This window comes from Sus scrofa, chromosome 18 (genome assembly GCF_000003025.6).
Source record: "Sus scrofa isolate TJ Tabasco breed Duroc chromosome 18, Sscrofa11.1, whole genome shotgun sequence".
NCBI lineage: Eukaryota > Metazoa > Chordata > Mammalia > Artiodactyla > Suidae > Sus > Sus scrofa.
The window spans coordinates 50,655,700-50,675,460 of NC_010460.4; the positions used below are offsets into that span (position 1 = coordinate 50,655,700).

General features: G+C 48.9%; 1 protein-coding gene across 9 annotated transcripts in view; it reads right to left on the reverse strand.

Moving 5' to 3' along the window:
• The window catches only part of OGDH (oxoglutarate dehydrogenase), a 75,576-nt gene that overhangs the window by 46,285 nt on the left and 9,530 nt on the right, over positions 1-19,761 (reverse strand). For all 9 annotated transcript variants that reach the window (XM_021079061.1, XM_003134891.6, XM_021079062.1 and 6 more), the window contains one exon: positions 9,368-9,616. In XM_021079061.1, coding sequence (XP_020934720.1) covers positions 9,368-9,589 — 222 coding nt within the window. In that variant the 5' untranslated portion in view covers positions 9,590-9,616. The remainder of the gene's footprint in view (positions 1-9,367; positions 9,617-19,761) is intronic.

The window sequence follows — 19,761 nt, forward strand, 5'->3', positions numbered from 1 at the left end:
GTCAGATGTGGGGCTGGGGGGTGTCTAGTTGGTGTTAGGTGGGGTGTCAGGTGAGGTATTAGATGCGGTGCTGGGTGGAGTGTCAGGTGGAGTGCTGAGGGAAGTGTTAGGTGCGGGGCTAGGTGGGGTGTCAAGGTGATACTAGGTGCTGTGCGAGATATGATGCTAGGTGGGGTGTCAGCTCTGAGAACGGGGAGCGTCCAGAGTCCTCACTCAGAGAAGGAGCTGACCTCAGGGGGTGTGGGCATGAGAGTTTCAGTGAAGCAAGCAGACCTCACCCTGTTTGTCGTCAGCAGATCACAGGAGTCTCAGGGCCAGAGTCCTGACTGTCAAGGTCACACAGAGACCGTTCATGAGGGTTCAGTTGTGGAGGGGTCACAAACATGCTACCAGGTGCCCCTCCTGTCTCAAAGGCCCCAATGTGTTGAACACATGGGCCACATGGCCAAGCCCACCAGAGTGGCCCTGCTGCTCCGGCTCATGGGGTTTTGGAGCCCCTGTCCTGCCTCCCGAAGGTGGGCAAGGGCCAGGGACATCACGTTAGCTCTCGGTGCCTGATTCCATGCCTATGAAAGGGGGGGGCATGGGCTACTCTGGAGCCCGTGTATCTATGGAGCTTTTTGCACCTTAGAAAGTACCTGCGGGTGTACTTGTATCTGTTCAAGGGGTTGCTGAGCAAAGCTTAACCCTGGGGTAACTCATGCTTATCCTAGCTGCTAAATTCTATGGCTCTGGGCCCTGGACTGACCAGAACATTTTCTTGTGTCCAAAGTCCCCTTCAGATGCCACTCCTGCAGCCGCCCGGCTGTCTGTCTCCACCTTAGCTATGGAACAAGCAATATGTACTTTGGCCTGGCACATGACGTCACCTAACAGACACCACCACCCTCTGCCGGCACCCTGCCACGGACTCAGATGCAAAACCACCCCGGGGAGTGGGTGGGGCAGCCTCTGGCCACCTCTTGCATGGACTAAACCCCAGGGTCAAAGGCCACTGCCCCGTTGATACACAAATGACTGCCAGGTCTGGACGTCAGACCAAGCACTGTCACAAACAACTGTGTTCTGAGGCTAGTGGTGCTTTCCTTCTCACTGCCACAGAACTTCAGGGCCACACACGAGAGAGGCATGGCCATCCTGAAACGAGGCTTGGTGGGCTCAGGCTAACGCAGTCAAATAAATGGGCAGACAGCGACTCCCCGAGCCAAGGATGGTCACCGGAGACTTGATGGCGCTGTTCTAAGCAGCACATCTTCCCGGCTGCCCTGCACAGGGGTCCTTCCAGCTTAGAAAGCGCGCCGGCACATGGTGCATTATTTCCTAAGCGCTCAGCTTTCTGTGCACACCGGCCCTGCTGTGGCGTGATGCGCCCCACCCGTGGCAACTGCTGGGCTCCAGGGCCTCCCGGAAAACAGAAGGTGTGCTCACCCTGCAGCGCTGCCGGGATGATGCTCGGGGGGCACGGGGGAGAGGAGGCCCCCCCAGAAGCTTCACAAGAGGTTCCTGCTCTCAGGCTAAGCAGCCTCGAAAGTGGTGCAGTGCTGGGCTCCAGGGCCTCCATCCGCAGGCCGCTGGGCACCACCCTGGCCGGGAGACACCAGGCTCTGGGCCTCTGACTCATCACCACAGACCTGTTCACATCGGAAGCAATAAAAACTGGGGGTTCTGCTGGGGGGATTCGTCAGCAACAGAAGCCCAAGGAATCTGCAGTCACACAGGTGTTTTTACAGCACAGGCAGGTGTCCTTTAAAAACAGCTGAGAGGACATCTCCAAACGAACTGCCTCCACGACCTTCCCTCTGCACGGATGTGCGGGCCGAGTGTCAACAACACCCACAATGAGCCAAGCAAAGCTGCCTCGGCTCGGCCCTGTGGAACCTGCTGACAGAGGAAGGGGCCTCTCTGGGTCCCTGACTAAAGGTGGTGGCCCAATGGGACCACTCTAGAAAGGATGCCGGCAGGCTGTCCACAAAGGCCCCTGCGGTGGCAGTATGGCTCCCCTATTGGAGGTGAGCTCTTGGGAGCTGCTGGCCTGAGACCTGCTTGGACCCTGGCCGTGGAAGGGAGTGGCGGTGTGAGTTCTGGGGGGCACCCGAGGCCCGCAGCCTCTCCTTTCCTTTGGGAGCTACGCTGAGGCCTTGTGGAGTCACTCTGGCCGCCTGGCGGATGGCAGGACCCCCCAAGCAGCGAGCAGCCATGAGAGGGTCCTTTGTGGAGCTGCAGCCCAGCCGCATCTCAGCTGCACGGGGGCCAGGAACCCTGAGGGGAAGGCCACTGGTAGTGTTTCAAGCTGCCACGTTCTGGGGTGGTTTGTATACAAACGCTCTCAGAAACCAGGCTTTTACTGCAGGAAAGTATAGCCAGGACCCCTGTAAGCAGTCTTTTGGGCATCCCTTAGGAAGCGAGACCCCTGCCCTCTGCCTGGCATCGTGTCAACTCAGCTGCAGCTCCTGAGGGAGGCTGTGAGGGACCACGGCGGGGCATCTGGTCTCCAGGTGCCCAGTGGGGGGCCCCACCTGGAGGATCCCTGCCCAGCTAAGCAAGGCCTGGGGCTCAGAGAGAATTCTGAGTCTGCAAGTTACGACCACTTAGAAAGGAGGCCCTAATCTCACAACCCACCCTGGCCAGCAGAGCTTCAGACCCCGCAGGGGGGCCTGGTACAGGTGGCGTGGGGAGCCAGCGGCCTGGTGGCTCTGTGCAAGGCCCCGCAGTCACCTCCCCACTGACAAGGCGCTCCTTCTTGTCGCCAAGGGGAAGCCAGGAGGGCAGCTGGGGTGGGAGCTCGCTGTGCCTCTCCCAGGTGCAGACACGGCCCAGCCTTTCTCACTCGGTGTGCACCCAGCCCTTGAGCTTATTCTAGATCTCCTCCCAGTCTTTGCTTAAAGCACAGTAGAAGAGGGTAACTGTGCTCCCAATGGCACAGCCCCCTCTTTCCAGATCGGCTCTTCCCGCCGTTGAGGGCTTAGCTGGCTCTTTGTCAGGGCCTGGCGCTCTTACTGCCAACCGCTGAGGGGTGTGCTCCCCCGCAGAGCTTCACAAAATAGGTAAATACCCCTTGGTTTGATCTCAGGGCCTCTCCATTTACGTGGAAGCACAAACTTTTGGTCTCCACTTACTGTCTTTGCTCCCCGCGCCGAGGTCCCCATGGCCCTCCTGGGCCTGAGCGGCTCTCTGCCTGCACAGGTGCCCTTCCTGAGCACAGTGTCAGGCCACTTCCTCACCCCTCAAAGCCCTGGACACGAGGCACCTCCCTCCAGAAGCCGGCCGGGTTCCCTCCCTATGCTGACTGCTCGGCTGCCAAGGGCCTGTGTGCGGAGGGCCTTGCACGGGCCACCCCTCGGTCCTCCAGCAAAGCTGCCACGAGCTGCCAACTGCTACACACGAAAACGGAAGGCCCCGCTTCATGAGCCGTAGCCTTCTCACAGGTGTTAATTTTATCTCCCCAACTGACTGTACACACACAAATACTCGACGAGTAAAACACGATACTGAATTTAGGAACGGGATTCTGAGCTGCCTTTGTGGCTCTAACACAGAAAGGCACTGCAGGTGGAATTCCTCCTGAGGTAGGAAGCCGAGGGTGGAAGCGGACCTTCAAAAGGCTGTTTAAGAGCCTTGACCACTCCAATCCCAGTTGTGTGCTCTTTTCAGAACCAGTTCTGTCTTTTTGGGCCAGGACCGAAGGCGGGTGAGCTGCGGCTGAGTGTTTAAAGCACAGCCAAGGCAGTTCAAAGCTGCGGAATGAAAAGGAACGGTGTCGCCCCATGCTGGGGACGACGTGTCTGTTTCTCCTCCGCTTGGCTGGTCAGTTACAGAAAATCGCCGCATTGTGTCTAATAAGCATGGAAGGAAGCAGCAGAACTGCCCAGGCCAGAAGGGCAGCGTGGCCAAGCTCAGAGAGGTGGGGCCGAGAGTCTGGATCCTGCACCTCGAGTGTGGCACAGCGTGACCGCGCTGGACCAGAGAGCTGTCACGACACGGAGGAGCTGGCCTGCACAAGGCAGGAGATGAAACGGACACCGTCAGCAAGACGAGGAAGACAGGCTTTAACGGTGGGCACAGGTCACTGGGAAGGCCTGGGCACCAAGAACGGCCGGGGGGGGCCGATGAGCAGGGGCAGAGAGGGCACCCCGGGGGTGGAGAGGGTACAGGCCCGTTCCACCAGCTCCAGCACAGGGACCAAGCCTGGGTCCTCCCCAGCAGGGGTGACCCCACGCTACACCTGCCTCTACTGAACAAGTGGGGTCCAGTGAGGGCTCAGTAATTCTCTCTTTTGTTAAAGGCCACGCCCACAGTTTATGGAAGTTCCCAGGCTAGGGGCTGAATGGAATCAGAGCTGTAGCCGCTGGCCTACACCACAGCCACAGCGATGCTGGATCCGAGCTGCGCCTGTGACCTATACCACAGCTCACGGCAATGCTGGATCCTTAACCCACTGGAAGAGACCAGGGATCAAACCCGCATCCTCACAGACACCATGTCAGGTTCTCAACCCGCTGAGTCACGATGGGAGCTCCTAGGCTCAGCAATTCTCAATTACCCGTCTGTCTGAAACACTAACAAGGGCAATCTGGCTTTGACTTTCCGTATTTTCAAGACATAAATAAAAAGAAGATGTCACCATCAGACTTTTCCCCAACATGGCCAGGACCCTAGGGAGGGAGGGCTTCGCAGGCTGACAGAACAGGTCTTGGCTGAAGGTTCCTAAAGGGGTCACGTGGGGAGCTGCACTTGACAAGGTGTTAAGACTGGAGCGCAGAGGCCAGCCTGGAGAAAACGGCAAGGAAGAGACAGTCTGTCCAGGAGAGAACCACACCGAGGGACAAGGGGGAGTGGGACAGGGAGACGGAGGGCACGGGCAAACTCTGGGCCGGCCAGGTACCTGAGCACACGGGCACCAGGAGCACACAGGGGTCTGCACCCCGGAACTGCTTGATTACTGCAAACACAACCGTCAGTTAAACATTTAAAAATAAAGGGTTTCTATAAAAACAGGAATACAACAGGAGTTCCCGTTGTGGTGCAGCCTACATAAATCCAACTAGGAACCATGAGGTTGCAGGTTTGATCCCTGGCCTCGTTCAGTGGGTTAAGGATCTGGCGGTGCCGTGAGCTGTGGTGTAGGTCAAAGTCGAGGCTCGGATCCTGTGTTGCTCTGGCTGTAGCTCTGATTCGACCCCTAGCCTGGGAACCTCCATATGCTTCGGGTGCATCCCTAAAAAGCAAATATATGAAAAAAAAATATATAGGAATAGAACCACCAGCTGTAAAGTCAAATGTGAAAAGGCAACTTTAAGGTAATCGCAAATAGCTGAATGTAGACTGAGAATTAGGTGGTACTATTAGAGAATTATCTTGTTAATTTTGTTAGGTGTGGTTAAGAAACCACTCCCTGGTTAGAGCAGAAATGACAATGGTTTGGAATTTGCCTTAAAGAACCCCAGGGGTCCCCACCCAAACCAACCAACAATCAGAGACGTGGGGAAGGAAGAGATGTTTAAACACTGGCAAACCAGAGAGCTGCTGAAGCTGGGTGACGGGTCTCCTCTACACGCCTCTCTCTACTCAATGTTTGAAAATGTCCTAAAACGTTTAAAAAACAACTGGAGACCAGAGTGCAGGGGGCGAAGACAGAGAGATGCTACGTTCATGTTTCTGCTGGATATGCAAAAGCTCAGTCCTAGCGCTCCCCCTAAGCTCTCTGCAAACAGAGGGTAGAGACTGGTGACAGAACCACCTCTCAGGATAAGGAGCTGGACGGCCCTACCTGGTGCGGAAATGGGACATCAGAAATATGATCAATCCAAGTCTGAAAATCTGATTTTCTTTTTCTCTCCCTAAACTATTTTTTCTAATACAGAGTGCAAGTGAAGAATTCTTTTTTTTTTTTTTTTTTTTTTTTTTTTGCTTTTTAGGGCCACACCTGCAAATATGGAAGTTCCCAGGCTAGGGGTTGAATTGGAGCTACAGCTGCCAGCCTATACCACAGCCATAGCAACACAGGATCCAAGCCACGTCTGTGACCTACACTTCTACAATGCTGAATCCTTAACCCACTGAGCGAGGTCAGGGATCAAACCTGAAACCTCATGGATCCTAGTTGGGGTTGTTAACCATGTAGGGAACTGCCGAAGAATCCATTTTTTTTTAGGGCAGCACCTGCAGCATATGGAGGCTCCCAGGCTAGGGGTACAACGGGAGCTACAGCTGCCTGTCTATGCCACGGCCATGTAAGATCTGAGCCCCGTCTGTGACCTACACCACAGCTCATGGCAACGCCGGATCCTTAACCCACTGAGCGAGGCCAGGGATGGAACCCGCAACCTCATGGTTCCTAGTCGGATTCATTTCTGTTGTGCCACGACAGGAACTCCTCCTTTTTTTTTTTTGGTCTGCCCAAAGAATTCTTAATATAGCCAACTCTTCCCAAGGCCTTCTGCATGGCACAAACGCCTCTGAAAATGTGATGGAAGCTCTGGACCACGTCCCTTGAAAAATGAGTGCACATCAGGTATGAGGCCTAATTCAGCCTGGACAGGCAATCGAGTCCACTTTGCTGGGATGGCGGAGCAGGGGTGCTGCCTTTGTCCATGTCCACTGACCTACACCATCCTGTCCCTCTCCCTCTAGAGGACGCTGTGGCCCCTGAGACCCCAGGCAACAGAAACCAGCACATATAATCAGGCTGAAAGATGCTCACCTGCATGTATTCTTATTAATGAAAAGTCATTTTTCGCGATCCTTTATCCATTTTCCCAACAGAACTTCCCGAAGAGGCGCTTGCGCCAACTCAGTCCTCATTCTGGACTGTTCCCCTGCAGGCAGGGCCTGTGCCTGTCAGGTGGCCTCTCACTGTGCTGTCCTCACCCAGGGCGGATGGACGGGGGACCATCCCACCTGGCCTGAGCATCCCCAAGTGCCCCCCAGTCGTCACGTGTCACCTTCCTTGATAGCATGGGGCGAAAACACTTCTCAAGAATAAGTGGAGCACAGAGCGCTGTTGGCACAGTGAAAATACTCTGTGGGATGTGATAACGGGGGAAGCGTCATTGTGTATTTGTCCAAAACCGCAGACTGCACACCACCAAGAGCGAACCCTGCTGTGGGCCGTGGTGGTGAAGCCGTGTCCATGTAGGTTCATCAGCTGTAACAGACTCTGGAGGAAGGATGCACGTGGGGTGGGGGGGGCATATGGCAAATCTCTGTACCTTTCCCTCGATGTTGCTGTAAGCCTACAGCAACTCTAAAGAAGTCTTAAAAAAATTTTTTTGGGGGGCCATGCCTGCAGCCCGTGGAAGTTCCTGGGTCAAGGATCAAACCTGTGCCACAGCAGTGATAACACCGGATCCTTAACCTGCCATGCCACAAGGGAACGCCTTAAAATTTTTTTAAAGCAATAATACTAATGATAAATACTAATAATTGGAATAATAATAAACCTAAGGAATGGAAAAAAAAACTTTTCAAGGACAACCAGCAGCATTTATGCACCACTGGTCTAGCATCAGGCCCCCATTACAAAACCCCTTCAGAAAGCTTCTAGCAGGAGCCACTGTGACAGCGTCAGTCCCACTTTTCAGAGCCCTGCACCACAGCGCCTCCCGCGCTTCTGCACCGCAACCCATTCCCCTCATCCCAGGCATTCACGCACAGAGGCTCCCAAGTCCTGACACCTCGCAACAGCTCGTCCAGGGGCTATTCTCTCTAAAACCAAACAGAGCCTCAGAAGACTTGGTTGGTTCCACAAACAGATTATGTTTGAGGAAATGAAAGCAGGGGACAGCCGGGATGTGCGATGAATCTGGTTCCGAAAACTCTGGGCTAGGTTTCTTCTAGAGAGAAACTTGCAGCAACTGCTCTCAGGAACCTCTAAAACCTGGCATCTCAGGGAGGGCATTTGGACAGGACATTTCTTTCTTTCCTTTTTTTTTTTTTTTTGGTCTTTTTGTCTTTTCTAGGGCCGCACCCATGGCACATGGAGGTTCCCAGGCTAGGGGGATTGAAGCTGTAGCTGCCAGCCTACACCACAGCCACAGCAACACCAGATCCGAGCCACGTCTGCGACCTACACCACAGCTCATGGCAATGCCCCATCCTTAACCCACTGAGCAAGGCCAGGGATCGAACCCGGACCCTCATGGTTCCTAGTCGGATCCGTTTACCACTGAACCACGACGGGAACTCCTGGACGGGGCATTTCCTTCTGAGCAGCCCACTTGTCTACAGATGAGGGCAACACACCCTAGATCTCCTTGCACAGGGAACCAGGTCTCACGCTGCACAGGGAGCAATGGTGCTTCCAGGCTGCCATGGAAACAGGGAAGGGAAGGACCTAGCTAGATGCCTTCCTTTGCTGGACAACGAGGCTCAGACCGAGAGATGGCATCCCTGCTGAAACAGGGCTGGTGGCCCCAGCAGTCACACAAACATATCTGATCTTAAATGCCACAGACACTTCGGGGTAGAAGGGTAAAGCTTATGCTCAGGGGCTCAACGAAAGCAGGCTGCCTTCTGAGGACAAGTCCCCAAGATTCACAAGTAAGGAAAAGGCCAGATCAACAGTGATGACAGCCTCTGCCAGGCGTCTCCTCCGGGCGGGCCCTGAGCACCTCACGCATGCTCTTCTCCGCCAGATCTCCCCACAGCCTGCAGGTGCGCACAAGGAGCCGGAGCAGCTTGGGGACCCACCCTCCAGCCTCTGCACTGGGCCAGCTGCCTGACCTGAAAACCAAGACGTGGTTATCCAAACCCAGAAGCATCACTGGCCCAAATGCCATGAAGAAATGCTGCCACTCGGCAGCCCCGTGTCAGGTAAGCGTGTGACACGAGAGCCCCCACGAAGGACAAGCCTCACAGGCCACGTGGAGAGATGAGCAGGAAGCCCTCCCACAATCGCCTTGTGGACACTGGAGAAAAACACGAACACGCTGGTCTCCAAGGTCAGGTGTGGAGAAGTCCTGCGAGGCGGTCGCAAGGTGCTCTTAGGACAGTGAGCCGGCCGAGCTTCCCGCGGGGCCCTTCTTCAGAGCGCGTCCCTTCCTCGGCATCTCCATCCGGCGGAGGCCTGGGTGAGGTCCGGGAGGGTGCAGGTGCTTCTCCACATCCTCGCGGGTTTAACACGTAGTCTACTCCAGGGAGCGAGGCTCTGCACGCGCCACAGGTGGACAGAGGGGGAAACGGCCCTCCAGCGAAGGTGGATCCTGCCGGGTCTGGCTGCTGGCCACGCGGGGCGGATGCCGAGAACTGGGGGCAGTGCCTGCCTGCCTTCCTTCTCCAGGGTCCTCCTTGCGCACGCACTTACCTGGACGGCCAGCCTCCACCAGCTGAGCCTCCCAACACACGAAGACCCCTGCTCCTGCGAGCTTACCTTGTGTACACTTTTGGGGTTTTCCAACCAAGCGTAGTACATCTCCTCCACATAGTTGGAGCTAGTCCCGCTGAGAAAGGGCTCGGCAGCCACAGGGGCGCTATAGCACCGGACCTGCCCCAACGTCCTGGCTGCTGCTGGTCTGTTTGGGCACAATGTCTTCGCAGTCTGTGAAGCCGTCAAAGGCCTCAACTTAGCAGCACAAGTCCTTAAGTGAAACATTCTTGCCCTGCCGCCTCTCACGCCTGCCTGTGCATTAAAAAAAAAAAAAGCAAGTTAGAAAGAGCATCTCAGCAGACAAGGCTACTGGGACAAAACCTCGCGGACTCTGGCTGGAGGAGCGTCTACAGTGCATGTGTGGCAGCGTGTCCTGCTTCAGCCTGGGTCCGCGTTCGGAGAGCACGACACAGTGTGATGCAGGCAAACCAGCCAGGCGCTTCCGTCCTGGGCTGTGCTCCCCACGGGGAGGCGAGAACCCAGCCACAGAGGTTACAGTCCTGACCACCGGGCTGCAATCCAGTGTGAGGACACGACACAACTACCTATCATGATAAACGTGACACCTTTCATATTTACACGGGGTATAAGACAATTCTAGGAAAGGCAACGAGGATTAATTACGGATTAGATTAGCATTAGCTACAAAATGACAAAAGATATGTTCTTTTCTTTCTTTTTCTTTTTTGCAATTTTCAGGGCCACACCCGCAGCATATGGAGGTTCCCAGGCTAGGGGTCGAATCGGAGCTGTAGCCATGGGCCTACGCCAGAGCCACTGCAGTGTGGGATCCGAAGCTGCGCATCTGCGACCTACACCACAGCTCACGGCAATGCCAGATCCTGAACCCACTGAGTGAGGCCAGGGATCGAACCCGCAACCTCATGGTTCCTAGTCGGATTCGTTTCTGCTGCGCCACGACGGGAGCACCAAGAAAAGATATTTTCTAATCTATCTGGAGACTACTGAGCACCTGCCAGACTCAGCAGTAATCTGGAGAACAGAGACAATGGAAGAATATCTTGTCACTCGCAAATAATTTATTTTTGAGAGCAATTAAAAAAATTTTTTTTAATTTCAGGGAAAGAATTTAGTGCCTAAGAGGCACAGAAAATGCCAACAAAACTTCATGGGAGAACCTGCTCCTTCCAGGTGTTTCTCTCCAGCAGCCAGGAAAGCTCTGGCAAGGGCCTGGAGGACGGGGCGGGGGGAAGAGCAGGGATCCTAAATTTAAGACTCGGCAGGTGGAGAAGCGGGAGGGGCAAGAAGGTCTTGTCTGACAAGAGGAGTGGCCAGGCTGGACAGGGCCAGGGCCAGGCCCGAGGTCCCGAGGCCACGCTTCATGCAACTGGGGAGCCAGGGGAGATGTGACCAGGGAGCGAGAGAAAAGCAAAGTACCTACAACAACCCGGACAGAAACGTCTACCCAGCCCGGCCAGCCGGGTCAGCACCCGCACGTGGCAGGCTTCTCCACGGATTCCCTAGAAGGCAGGTACCAGCTCTCCTGTTTCTGTGTTTAAGTTTGCCCCACAGCTAAAAGTGACCTTGAGCTGGGTTCTGACGTTACTAAATCTAATTATGTCACGCAATCAACACTAGCTGTTTCACAAAAGCAGCTGATGCATCTGGCAGACCATGAAAGAATTTAGACTGTTCCTGGGGGGTCCTGAGCTACTTTCAATCACCGGGAAGACTCCAGCATGCCTCCGGGTGCGGGCCAGCCAGGAGGAGCCACGGACGCTGCGCTGCTCCTCTCTTGTAAGAATCCTGGCTGCCCAGCAGCACCTGCCAGTCATAGCCAAAGGAGCCGTGGGTGGGGAGGGGGTCCCAGGGCAGAGGCAAGATTCACCACCGCCCTCTGCCCCATACAGGGCCTGCTGGCCTAAAGTGTGGTTGCCTCAAATCTGCCTCAGAGCAAGCGCCCTGGCTGTATCGCTGGAATTACACTCCACCTCCAAGCCTGCCTGAAGGAAATCCAAGCTCTGAGCACAGGCTGAGAATCACCCAGAAATAAATGTTACATAAACGCTCCTCTATACTGTTTATATGAACCCTTCCTTCCTCTTGACCCAAATCTGCTCGGAATATGCGTAGAGGACACCGACAGAGAGGGTGCCTGGTCTGCTGTGCTGCTCAGAAAAGACAGGTCAGCAAAAGGGAAAAGCAGAACAGATACCTAAAAAACAAACTAAACAACAAGCAAAACCTGCTCCTTAAAAATGAAAAAGGGGAGAATTCCCTTTGTGGCTCAGCTGTTAAACGAACCCGACTAGGATCCATGAGGATGTGGGTCCAATCCCTGGCCTCGCTCAGTGGGTTAAGGATCTGGTGTTGCCGTGAGCTGTGGTGTAGGCCAGCAGCTGTAGCTCCAATTGGACCCTTAGCCAGGGAACTTCCATATGCCGCAGATGCAGCCCTAAAAAAAGCAAAAAAATTAAAAATTAAAAAAAAAAAAGATCAAAAAGCATATACTTTGCTATAGGGTGCAAATTTAATCCCTAAATTTTTTTAAACTTAAGAAGTCAAAAGTTTTAAGTAACTTCAGTAGTTCTTGCTACTTCCAATTACACTTTCTGCTAATAAATTCAAGGCAGACAAAGAGGCATAACAGACACTGACGGCAAAAATATGACGACTGCTGTGTAGTAATTTCAACGTTAATTGATTTAAATTCAGGTCCAAAAGAAAACACTCATTTTTTCCCTCCAAAGTCATTATTATTTAGGCAGCTTGAAACACTGGAATGCCTCTGAATTGGGGTTTCCTCCAAGAACACAGCAGTATCATCACCTCCATTAACTGTCATTATTCAGCTGCTGCAACACCCAATTAACAGGCACCACACTGACAACCACAAAACAGCTCATTTCATCTGTTCTTCCCAAAACAACCCTTCCAATATGACACTGTAAATAAACCATGTTATCTAGCTGTCTGCAGTCAATGAATTGACAAATAGCTCTGTGCTGCTCAGCACGGTTACTGGTAATTTTCAAACTTCCCTTAAAATGACTCATCATCAGGAGACGTGCTCTTCAGCCCATAGTTCAACATCCTCCTGTCTCCACCCAGTGATGACCAAGCACAGCTGTTCTTTGTCCTCCATCTGACGGACCCACAGAACGGACATTACAGTCCAGATTTTGGTAAGTTCAGATTTCATCCTTCCAATTGCAGGGTCAGTTTTAAGAATAGTGCATTATTTTCCCTAGAGACAAACTGTTCAAACACTTTCATGACAGCTTTGGGTTGTCCAAGAAGTCCAAGTGCTCTAATTTAGTTTAGAACAATATTTATATTTGAAAAGAGTGCCAAACATATTCAATAAATAATAGTCTTTCCATCAGATGGTGCTGGGGCAACTGGAGTTTCACATGGGAAAAAAAATCACCCAATATCTCACACCATAGACAAAGTTAACTCAAAATGGATCAAAGAGCTAAAACTGTAAGAAGTTTTATAACTACCAAGTTAAAATGTAGTAAATCTTAGCGGTCTTGAGCCAACCAACAGATTCTTAGGGTACCAAACATAAAACAAAAACCAAAATAGACAAATTACTTCACTGAAACAAAAACTTTTGTTCTCTAAAGGACACCACAAAGAAAGAGAAGAGAAAGAATAAAAGGAATATTTGCAAATCATATAATTGATAGGGTACTTGCATACGGAATATATAAAGAACCCCCAGAACTCACAAAAAAGAAAAATAATCCAATCAAAAATTGCCAAAGGAAGAGTTCCCATTGTGGCGCAGCAGTTAATGAACCCAACTAGTACCCACAAGGATGTGGGTTCGATCCCTGGCCTTACTCAGTGGGTTAAGGATCCAGCTTTGCTGTATGCTGTGGTGTAGGGTGGCAGCTACAGCTCCCATTCAGCTCCTAGCCTGGGAACCACCATATGCCACAGGTGCGGCCCTAAAAAAAAAAAAAAAAAATTGCCGAGGGATACAAGTAGACATTTTTCCAAAGAATATACACAAATGACCAATAAACACAGTAAAAGATACTCAACATCAGAGTTCTTGTTGTGGCACAGGGGAAACAAATCTGACTAGGAACCATGAGGCTGCGGGTTTGATCACGGGCCTTGCTAAGTGGGTTAAGGATCTGGCGTTGCCATGAGCTGTGGTTTAGGTCACAGACGTGGCTCAGATCTGGCGTTGCTGTGGCTCTGGCGTAGGCCAGCAGTAACAGCTCCGATTAGACCCCTAGCCTGGGAATCTCCTATGCCGCAGGTGCAGCCCTAAAAAGACAAAAAAAAAAAAAAAAAGATACTCAACATCATAGTCATTAGAGAAGTGCAAGTCAAAATCACAATTAAGATACCACTTCACACCTGCTAGAATAGATACAATCAACATAAGCAAGTGTTGGAGAGAATGTGAAGAATCAGAACCCTCATACAATTCTAGTGGGACAAAAATTCAATTAACTATTAAGAAGAAAAAAAAGGGAATTTTATTTGAGCCAAACTGCAGACTAAAACCCAGGAAGCAGAGTCTCAGAAAGCTCTGAGAACTGTCCTGTCTGTTAGAAGTGGCAGGCATAGTCATATGAGACAAAGGATCATACATCAAAACGACATAATGATACTTTACATAAAACTCACCAAGGATACCAAGTCCTGGTAAACAGGTACAAAGTGAACAGCAAGTCACCATGACCTGTACAGGACTATTCTTTTAAGAAGTTACATTGCTACTATCAGAAGAAAGAAAGAAAAAAAAAGATCTTTATGGTTGAGTAGGCACTCCCATCTTTGAAAAGCTCTGGTTAATGCGTAATGTAGATGCACACTGCACATTCGAGAGGGAGAAGGCTCAAATAAACACACAGAGAATTTTACATTTATTTTTTTCTTGTCCTGCCTTGAAATATAAATTTCATTTCATCATTTCCCCCTTTTGATCATTAATCTTTCAATAGACAGCATTAGTTGATCAAATATTTGGCACCCTGATGCCAGGGTGGTTGCTTATCTGCCCTGGATCCATCATGTCCCTCAATGCCAGCTCTTAACAGCCCAGTTCTTTCTTTTCTCTTAGGGGATTCATCTAGTAGAATGCTTAGCAAGGACTGATAGTCAGTTCTAGGTTGCTCAATAGGACTAATGCCAAGCGTATTCTATACGTGCACTGTGCATGCCCATACAGAACCACAGCTATGATCAACAGTTTCCAGTAATTGAGACATCATTATTTTAGCAGGAGTTTGAACATACATTGAGAGGTACAAGAGACTGTTATTCTATAAATGATACAGAACACAATAACAAAGTCAGAAGCAGAGATTTAAGCCATGAATCCCCAGAACTGAACCATTTACCCAAGATTTCATTAGACCAGAAAGGGGATCCTTCAATGAAGAAATTTGATCTTGCATGTGAGTCATTACATGGATATCTTAGAGGCCACATCTAATATGAAAGCACAACACTGTTTGGCCTGCAGCATAAATTTCTCCCTGTGAAGCAGTTTTAAAATCAAGAGCCTTTTGGTTTTGTCACTTTCTCATTGTAGAAACTTCAGAATTGGGTAGATTACCTGAATGTAATAAACACACATGGAGGTATATGCTGATGGGAAAACATTTTATAGGTTATAGGAACCTCTGAAGTCAGCAACAACAAATCTGAGGGGCTTACATTGCCCTTATATTGACCAAGGAATATGACGACAAATCCAACAGTTAAACTGTCCCCAGTAGTTATACTTTGTGCTAGTGTTACTAAGAAGTTTTTTTTTCCCCCCATCCTAAGCATTGGAGAAAAAACTTTGCTAGAAATATGGAGTTCCATTGTGGCTCAGCAGTAATGAACCCAACTAGTATCTGTGAGGATGTGGGTTCAATCCCTGGCCTTGCTCAGTGGGTTAAGGCTCTAGTGTTGCTGTGAGCTGTGGTGTAGGTGACAGATGCAGTTCAGATTCTGCACTGCTGTGGCTGTGGTTTCAGTTGGTAGCTATAGCTACAACTCGACTCCTAGCCTGGGAACTTCCATATGCTACAGGTGCAGCCTTTAAAAAAGCGGGAAAAAAAAAAAAAAAAAAAAGCTAGAAATAAAACAATACATTTTAATTTTGATAGGGAGGCAGATATTTGGTAAACAGCACAACTCAACTGGTAGGATGGGTCTTACGGGCCTGGTCTGGACTCTTAGGTCAGCTGTCTATGTCATCTCATCTTAGCTTGGTGATGTTTGGCTTAGTTGAAGCCAGGTGCTAGAAAGAGGGGTTAAAGTCCATTCAGGTGGAGGGGTCTTTTTAAAGTGAGAATGTGGGAGTTCCCGTCGTGGCGCAGTGGTTAACGAATCCGACTAGGAACCATGAGGTTGCGGGTTCGGTCCCTGACCTTGCTCAGTGGGTTAACGATCCGGTGTTGCCGTGAGCTGTGGTGTAGTTTGCAGACGCGGCTCGGATCCCGTGTTGCTGTGGCTCTGGCGTAGGCCGGTGGCTACAGCTCCGATGAGACCCCTAGCCTGGGAACCTCCATATGCCGCAGGAGCGGCCCAAGAAAAAGCAAAAAGACAAAAAAATAAAAATTAAAAAAAAAAAAATAAAGTGAGAATGTGTGCATCTATGAATTAATGTCTTTCAACTTGGCGACACAGGGACTAGTATGTTAGTGATACCTAGTAAGTTTCTTTCCATCATGTCTGCAAAGAATCTTTTATCTGGTGTCCTTTCCAATTAACAAAACCTCTAGGTTGTAATCCATGATCCTTTTCATGTCCTGAGGTCTTGCTGTAAAACCAGTTGCCACTTCTCATTATTTTTTTTTATTTTTTTGCTTTTTAGGGCTGCACCCATGGTATATGGAGGTTCCCAGGCTAGAGGTCCAATCGGAGCTACAGCTGCCAGCCTACACCACAGGATCCAGCAACACAGGATCCTAGCCACCTCTGCGACCTACACCACAGCTCATGGCAACGCTGGATCCTTAACCCACTGAGTGAAGCCAGGGATCAAACCTGCAACCTCATGGATTTGTTTCTGCTGCGCCATGACAGGACTCCCAGTTAGCACTTTTTAAAAGTGTCTCAATAACAACCTGTCAGCAAAGTATTTCCTTTGAACCACTGTGGCTACAAGTTTCCAAAATACTGTTTTCCCCATAAAACTATTTCCTCAGATGCCCAATGGGTTAAAGATGCTGGAGTACATGCTGGAGTAATGGCAACTGGGCTTCAAGAGTTTTGTTTGTTGTATAAGGTCTAAATATTATATTCATGTGGTGGAATCAAGATTCTCCCTTTTTGTTGCTGTTTCTCTTCTTTAGCGGTGATTTCCTGAGCCTGAAGGAAGAAGTCTTTCATTAGGTTAGCAGAGTTAATGGAGATCAGTGGACATTCTCAAGACTGGCCTGAAGCTGTTCGGCTGCAGCATCAGCAAACTGATTTTAGCTTCCAACATGTCAGATTTGGAATGTCTGCTGCTTTGCATTGCTAACTGTTTTGACAGTTGTATACTAATTACTAACTCTGAAATGTACTTTTTACATTTTTTACAGGTTGTTCTAAAGAGGTTAAAAGCCTCATTGTTTTCAGAGTATTCCAAAGTTGTGTTCCACTTCAAAAGCACAGAGACAGTAGAAGTACTTGTTACTGGATCTTTAGCTAGTTGACAAGCTAGAGTTAAGGCAACTAATTTGGCTTTTTGTGCTGACTTTGTTTCTGGTAAATAAGTTTCCACTTATGTCCACTGTGGACATTATTACATATCCAGCTCGATGTCCCTGCTCATCCTTTAAGTAGAATCCATCTGTAAATTAAATTAGATTAGCCTTAACAATACGGGCTGCTGCTTCTTTTTTTTTTTTTTTTTTTTTTTTTTTTCTGTCTTTTTAGGGCCGTACCCACTGCCTATGGAAATTCTCAGGCTAGGGGTTTAATTGGAGCTGTAGCTGCTGGCCTACACCATAGCCAGAGCAATGTGGGATCTGAGCCATGTCTTCGACCTACACCACAGCTCACAGCAATGATGGATCCTTAACCCACTAAGGGAGGCCAGGGATCGAACCTGTGTCCTCATGAATTAGTCAGGTTTGTTATCGCTGAGCCACGATGAGAACTCCAAGAACATTTTAAAATTCGGGAATTTCATATAATTTCTAGAACACTTAAATTAGTAATACTTATCTATATAACAAGATTTATTATTACTCATTTGACAGTGTTGCCCATGTAATTTAATATACCAAAAAAGCCTAATTAGTTTACTATCTCTCTTTGGGATGTTCAAGGGACTTCTGAGGCACCCCAGCTTAGCTGAGGTCAAAATAACTTCATTTAGAATTTGATCTGATCCGGCGTTGCCATGAGCTGTGGTGTAGGTTGCAGACGTGGCTCGGATCCCGCATTGCTGTGGCTCTGACCTAGGCCGTAGGCCGGTGGCTGCAGCTCCGATTCAACTCCTAGGCTGGGAACCTCCATATGCCGCAGGAGTGGCCCAAGAAATAGCAAAAAAAAAAAAAGAATTTGATCTGAGACAGGTTGTCAAAGACAGAAAACGTTTAAACATTTGGCCAAGCAGGATCTTAAGTCACTAAAATAATACTTATTCATGTAACCAAAACAACAATAAAAGATTTCAAAGAGAAGTGCAGAAAGCTACCAGTAAAGAAATTTACAATCTGTTATCAAAAATAGATAAATATTTCAAGAAAACTGTGTCCTCAGAGTTCCTGTCATGGCTCAGCAGAAACAAATCTGATCAGTATTCACGAGGACGCAGGTTCAAGCCCTGGCCTCTCTCAGTGGGTTAAGGATCCAGCATTGCCCTAAGCTGTGGTGTAGGTTGCAGACATGGCTTAGAGCCTGCGTTGCTCTGGCTGTGGTGTAGGCTGGTTGGTAGCTGTAGCTCTGATTTGACCTCTTGCCTGGGAACCTCCATATGCTACAATGTGGCCCTAAAAAGCCAAAGAAAAAAAAAAAGAAAAAGAAAATTGTGTCCTCTCAACAGAGAAAAAAACAAATTCTAGTTTTAATATTAAAATTTATTTATTTAACGAAATTCAATCTGATCTTTGTCAGTCTGGACCATGCAGAAAACTCTTTCCCCAAGATTCCCTTTTTTTTCTTTTGGTCTTTTTGCCTTTTCTTGAGCCACTCCTGCAGCATATGGAGGTTCCCAGGCTAGGGTCGAATCGGAGCTGTAGCCACTGGCCTACGCCAGAGCCATAGCAATGCGGGATCCGAGCCGCGTCTGTGACCTATACCACAGCTCATGGCAATGCCAGATCCTTAACCCACTGAGCAAGGCCAGGGATCGAACCCACAACCTCATGGTTCCTAGTCGGATTCGTTAACCACTGCCCCACACGGGAACTCCCCCCAAGATTCCCTTTGAAAAGTTATTTTCTAGAAATATATACCATTTCATAGAACAATCTTTCAGTACAGCACAAAATATATTAATAGTTCCAAGTATATTTATTAGTCTTTCTGTAATAAGAGGTCAAAGTAGGCAATCATAGATTTCTTTAGTAATTAATGTTTCAATATTTTACCTTATTAAAAATGACTTAGACATTCAATGAATTTCCATCATTTAATTTAATTTAGCAGAACTCTAAAATTTCAAGTTGTCAAAAATCTAGAGAAACTGTTTTTAGGTAGACAATATATTATTCTTAAAGAGTTAACCCAAAAGCTTTTATCCCATTTACTCTATTTCATTACTTGTGAAATATAACTTCTATCTTGTTGACTTTTGTAACATAATTTGAGCTTACTGATTTTCAGAAAACCTAGGTGCAATAAAAATATTATACTTAATGTTGATGATCCCAAAGACATGTCTACAGTAATTAAATAATCAATTTAAACTTTATTCAATAAAGATTACTCCTAGGTCACTTGATCCTTTAAAAATTTGAGCTAGTTTAAGCTACCTTTAGAAATGTGTGATTTGTAAGCACTTACTTTGAAATCAGTTGACTAGAGCTCTTGCATTAATTAATTTTGATAACACCGTCCAGAGGTAGAGATACATCATGTTTGTAACATACACATGGGCATACATACACCCAGACACAGAAAAAAATCTCTTAATTTTTCTGCTTGAGTTTTAAAAAGCCTCTCCCCCTCCCCACATTCCTTTCATGTTTACATTCTACTAATTAAGCTAAGGCTGTAGTCTTAGGCAATGTTTTAATGTCAAGCTTTCTCCCAGGAATATTTATTTTCTCAGGGTTAGAATTTTGAAAATGTGTTTTGTCAAGCTGGGCTTTCTCTAGAATGTCTAAAGCCCCATCTCGGCCATTTAAGAGTTAAGGTATTTGAAGCCAGCTGGAGTTCCAGTGAGGGGCTGTTTGGCCTTTGAGGCACAGCTTCCTATTATTAATTGGGTTGCTAAATTCAGATAGGAGCTGAACAACTTTCTGAGGACAGTGTGA